We start from the raw sequence: 5,826 nt of genomic DNA on the forward strand, positions 1-5,826 counted from the left end.
TATTGTCTAGATTATCTGGAATGGTGAGAAATGATATGATTACATTATTTATTTTAAATCATTTTCTTTATCACCGGTTATTTTGAGAATCAATCACATGTTTCTCTTTTAGGTTTGTAATCCTTTCTAGTAAAAGGCAAAAGTTAGAGGTTTCTTATGTTGTGGCAAATAAAAGCATTCAATTCTAAGCCCCTACAGAAGAAGAGCATGACCCAATTGTGGAGGTCCCAGCTTTTGTCGATACCCTAGAAGAAGATCCTCTCTATGCCCTAGGGTCTTCTATTTGTTGTTATTAGCTAGCTCCACTCCTAGTGGACTCCATGGCTATTTTTTAGTTTAGCTTCTTCCCTTCTATTCTTTCCTATCTATATAGTTGTTTTATTGTGGTGTTAAGAAATGAGTGGTTTATTAACTTTTTCCAAAAATAAAAACTTAATTAATTTGACAAAATAAATACTATATTAACAAAATAAAGGGGAAATTTCACTAAATACATTGTGGTTTGCCTTTTTATCAATTCGGGGCTTGTGTTTTGAGTTTTGACATTTTGATACCGTATAGTTTAAACTGTTTGCCAAAACATACCAAAACACTTAACCGCATTAGTACTTATTGACGTGGTATAAAAATAAAGCTAAATTCATTAGTTTGCCCTTATTTACATGGATGCTCCTTTGACACCATGACATGCTGAAAAAGGTGAATTCAAGTCTATTTTATGCCGTATTAGCAAGTATTAACATGGTTAAGAGTTTTAGCACCTTTTCACAAATGGTGTAGATAAACATAGTACAAAAGTGCTAAAACTCAAACCACAAATCCTAGATTAATAAAAACCCAAATCACAGTGTATTTAGTGAAATTTTCCCTAAGATAAAACATACAATTCAAAATATCTCAATCTTCTACTAAATAGCATATTTAACAATTTTTTATAAAATACGTAAAATATTGAAAATTTCTTTCTAAAAGACAAGTTTAATATGTTGCAAAATGTTTCATATGAATTATATATGGCCACGAGATTGTGTTCTGGCAAATTAACATGGGAATATATTTCCTAGTAGCTCCAACAAAAGTCCAGCAATTTTTTCCCCTTTCTATTTGACAATCAATGGTGGAGGGGTAACAATACACTCAACCTTAATGATCCATTTGGATGATGGAATAGGAATGGTAATGGTAATGGTTATGAGATAAGTAATGGTAATGGTAATGGGAAAAGTAATGGTAATGGTAATGGAAGAGGTGTTTGGTTGGAAAGAATAAATATTGGGAAAGGGAAAAGTGAGATAGAAAATTGTATGTAAATTACATTAATGCCCTTAATATAAGTAATGATATGTTAATATATAAAGTAATTACATATAAATAAATATCTAGTCTTTGTAATTATTATAATTAAATATTTAGAATAAATAATTTCTTCTTATCATAAACTAATTAAATAATTTACTTCAATTATCCTCTTTAATTTATTTGGAAGATGGAAAGTTTGTTCTAATTATTTAAATTAATAATTTTATTTAATTAAATATCTACTAGGTAAAAGTGGCATTTCACTTTAATTACCATAATTAAATACTTTTATTAATTATTTTATCTAATTAAATCTATGTAGGGGCAAATGTCATTTCACTTTTATTATTATAATGTAATATGTATATTAAAAATATCTTATTAACTATTATTTATTTTAATTATTATAATATTTAAATGACTCAATTTATGTTCAATATAATTTACTTTAATTATTATAAATAGTTATTTTAATTAATAATTATTATTTAATTAAATCTTAACTAAGGGCAAAATTGTCATTTCACTATCAATAATTTATTTAATTAAATATCTACAAGGCTAAATGTGTCATTTCACTTAAATTACCACAATGAAATACTTTTATTAACTATTTTATTTAATTAAATCTACATAGGGGTAAAATTGTCATTTCACTTTAATTATTATAATGTAATGTGTCTATTAAATAATTCTTGTTAGTTATTATTTATTTTAATTATTATAATATTTAAATGACTCAATTTATGTTTATCATATTTTAATTTAATTATTATAATTAATTATTTAAATTAATTATCATTATTATTTAATTAAATCTTAACTAGGGGCAAAAATGTCAATTCACTATCAACAATATTTATTCCCCTCTATACCCCCCAATTTTGAGGGTAATGAAATGCCTTTATCATGCATAATGATATTACCAATATTACCCATTCCCAAATTAATAGTAATATACCCAAACATGGTTATATATTATTATTTATAATCAATCTCATTTCAGTGTTTTAACCCTCAATCCAAACGCCTCCTAATTGTATCTCATGTGTTCACCATATTAACCGCGGCAGCATGTTCTATTTTTGCGTCAGGTATCATAAGTTGGTACTATTAGCAAACATAAAACCAGACCAAGCATGCGGGAAGTTTGTTGGATGTTACGGGACATGATAAATATCTTTTAATTAATACCTTACATACATGTGTCTGGTCAGAATATTTTTTCTTAGTTTTTTTCAAAAAATAATGCCGACATATATAAATATATCCCTAGGAAGTCCTTCAGTTTCTGTATTGTGTACACTGCACATTATATATATATATATATATTTAGTTATCTAAACAATTCTAGAACCTGGCAAGTTTCATTATATGAGAGATAATTTGACCGTAGTTTCTTTGAAGGTTATCAATTTTCGAAGACCGGCAATCAAAGCAAGTACTACTTCACTAATTATATGTGCAGACCTAACATTTTTTTTGTGATTAGTTTCAGACTTGGAAAGTAACTTTCTAGGACTAAAAAGTAAGAATTAGGCAAATCAGAGCAATATATATAACCATCTTAATCAACGCCTTGTGCCCCGTCTCATCTTTTCCCGGTTGCCAAACCAGTCCTCCACACGTACACACCCTCTCTCTCTCTCTCTCTCTCTGCATTTGATGCGTTATCTATTCTATTAATTAGTATACATGTCTAATTAATTGAAAGAAATGATGGTAGGCATAATTAGTCAGCACGGTTGTTGCTATTGTTAACATCAGGTTTGAAAATAAGCAATGGATTGGGTTGGGTACGACTTGAGAGCCGATGGAGACATGTTGGTGAGGAATAATATACATTTTAGCTAATAAGATTGATTACCTAAAAACATTTAACTTACAAAGCGAATAAAACCATATAATTTCCAACACTGGATTTAACACCCCAGGCATGAAGTGAGACAACGAGTTTAGGTAAGACCCGCTTGTCATGAGTGCGACTGGGTTTCTTATGTGTTAATCTCCCGGGTAGAAACAGTCTCGGTTGTTTGGTGGCTTCGGTGGTGACGCTAGGTTGATATGATGTAGCTAGGCGGGTGGGCAGGACCCATGCAGCTGTTTGCTTCAGTCCAACCAATGCCACCACTAACATAAGAAAATAATTGCAGGGCTAGCTACAAGGTGCATGGATGACATCTCCTCTCATCCACTAGCTTAATTGGGTTTAAAAAGCAATATTGGGATCAATCATATATGTCATACATCTGCAGTATTCAGTGCAATAACTTGTAATTCGGTATTCGTTATCCATTGGGTCACGGCTTGTACAAATATGCTACACACTTAGCTAGCTAGTACGACTTACGTACAACAGTTTTCCTTAGCTTAATGGGTTTATAAATGGCAGGGCTTTGCGTCAGAGCATTAGGCAAGTGATTGAATAAGATTGATTGAATGGCAAGTGGATTGAGCAAAGAAGAGGATACAAAACAACAGTGCTACTACTCAGTGAGGGTGAGCAGGAGGGAGAGGGTGGCGGCAGTGTTGCCTTTGCAAGAACACTGGTTGCCACTCTCCAACTTGGACCTTCTCTTACCCGCTCTCCACTTTGACATCTTCTCATGCTACAAGAAGCCCACCAATGGCACCTGCTTTTCCACCATGGTGTCCGTTCTCAGGGCGGCCCTGGCACAAACCCTGGTGTCCTTCTATCCTCTGGCCGGAGAGCTAGTCAGCAACTCCCAGGGCGAACCTGAACTTCTCTGCAATAACCATGGTGTGGACTTCATCGAAGCCCATGCTGACGTCGAGCTCAAAGACCTTTGTCTCTACAACCCCGACCAAAGCGTCGAGGGAAAGCTCGTGCCCACCAAATTGGAAGGCCTGCTCTGCGTCCAGGTAACTTAATTAATTCCGCACGCATGCGCATGCATGTCTTTGTTTTGCATGCATGTCATCGATAGCATTAAATTAAAATAAATTGTACTAATTAATGAACAGGCAACAGAGCTCAAGTGTGGTGGGATTGTGGTGGCATGCATGTTTGATCACAGAATAACGGACGCGCACTCAGCCAACATGTTTCTGGTGACGTGGGCGGAGACTGCTGGTGTCAGACCCATCTCCATAACCCCATCCTTCCGAAGATCATTACTGAACCCACGGCGCCCTGGCTGCTATGATGAGTCATTTAATCTCTTGTACACGCCTTTATCGTTGTTGCCATTAATGATCACTACCCCAGCTGCCTCTTATTCTGAAAATGAAGATCATTCCATCAGCCGCATCTACTGCATCACTGCAGAAGACGTCCAAGCGATGCAGGCCGCTGCGAGTGCAGGGTTGTCAAGCAAGAGAAGTAAACTAGAGGCCTTTAGCGCCTTCCTATGGAGCATCATCGGCAAGGCTGTGTCCAATCTCGCAGCACCATCACCACCAGCTGGCGAGGTGTGCAGGATGGGCATTGTAGTGGACGGTAGAGGAAGGCTGGGCTGTCATATGGCTAATTACTTTGGTAATGTGCTTTCCATCCCCTACGGTAGTTTGAATTTGGATGAGCTGCAATCGATGCAACTTTGCCATGTGGCGGACAAGGTGCATGAGTTTCTGGAGGAGGCTGCGACGGAGGAGCACTTCAGAGGGATGATTGACTGGGTGGAGTCTATTAGACCAGACAAAGCGGTGGCCAAGATATACCTGGATGAGAGGACACCCTCCTTGGTTGTGTCTTCAGGGCAGAGGTTCCCTGTGGATAACTTGGACTTTGGCTGGGGAAGCCCGGTGTTGGCATCTTACCATTTCCCATGGGGGAGCAATACAGGGTATGTGATGCCCATGCCCATGCCATGTGGCCAAGGAGACTGGGTGGTCTATGTGCACCTTCCGAGCAGGCTTATAAAGGCTCTGGAAGATGAGTCTGGACATGTATTCCAACGGCTTACTGCTGATCATCTTGGTCTCATCTCCACCGCTGACACCATCAACCATGGCCTATGCTGCTGCTTTGGCACTAGTGTAACAGTACCCAACTAGCAGGATAGTGAGCATCAATCATGTGGAAAAGTGAAAACTTACGTCTCACTTGTTGTGTTCGTTTTCATTGATGTTTACCTTAATTTCTTCTCATGTTAATTAATTATTGTATCTGCGTTGATATCAATTAAAATATATATGCTCACCTACCGACTACTTAATCACAAGTGTTTGTTTTCATTGATGTTTACCTTTCTTCTCATGTTACTGTGTTTAATTATGATATCTTTATCAATCTTCGTTGATATCCATCGATTAATCTTGCCCACCTACCAACTTGTTAATTACTCATGTGCGCCAATCTTCTAACATGGCAGGCAGGCAGGCATCTATATATATATATATATCCAACAAAAATCCTCAGAATATTCAGTTGGTAAGTAAATATATATATATATATATATATATATCACTTAATTTCTACTATCAATTCTCTCTCGAGAGAGAGAGGGCCAAGACAAAGGGCAGAAATAATGCCTTCCTTGTTTGGTTAATTTTACGAGTTGAAAA

At 36.1% G+C, this 5,826-nt stretch overlaps 1 protein-coding gene across 1 annotated transcript; it reads left to right on the forward strand.

Annotated features, from left to right (window-relative positions):
• The first annotated feature begins 3,678 nt into the window (after positions 1–3,678).
• On the forward strand, positions 3,679–5,463 carry LOC120283695 (coniferyl alcohol acyltransferase-like). Its single transcript, XM_039290411.1, has 2 exons — positions 3,679–4,182; positions 4,285–5,463. The coding sequence occupies exons 1-2, from the start codon at positions 3,739–3,741 to the stop codon at positions 5,314–5,316; spliced, it is 1,476 nt and encodes a 491-aa protein (XP_039146345.1). The 5' UTR covers positions 3,679–3,738; the 3' UTR covers positions 5,317–5,463.
• Positions 5,464–5,826: the final 363 nt, after the last annotated feature.

This window comes from Dioscorea cayenensis, chromosome 19 (genome assembly GCF_009730915.1).
Source record: "Dioscorea cayenensis subsp. rotundata cultivar TDr96_F1 chromosome 19, TDr96_F1_v2_PseudoChromosome.rev07_lg8_w22 25.fasta, whole genome shotgun sequence".
Lineage (NCBI taxonomy): Eukaryota > Viridiplantae > Streptophyta > Magnoliopsida > Dioscoreales > Dioscoreaceae > Dioscorea > Dioscorea cayenensis.

Bases quoted from the DNA above. Each gene is read 5' to 3' on its own strand.
- LOC120283695 (XM_039290411.1), top strand. From the start codon at position 3,739: ATGGCAAGTGGATTGAGCAAAGAAGAGGATACAAAACAACAGTGCTAC. The intron at 4,183-4,284 runs GTAACTTAATTA...ATTAATGAACAG, and splicing joins AAGGCCTGCTCTGCGTCCAG to GCAACAGAGCTCAAGTGTGG.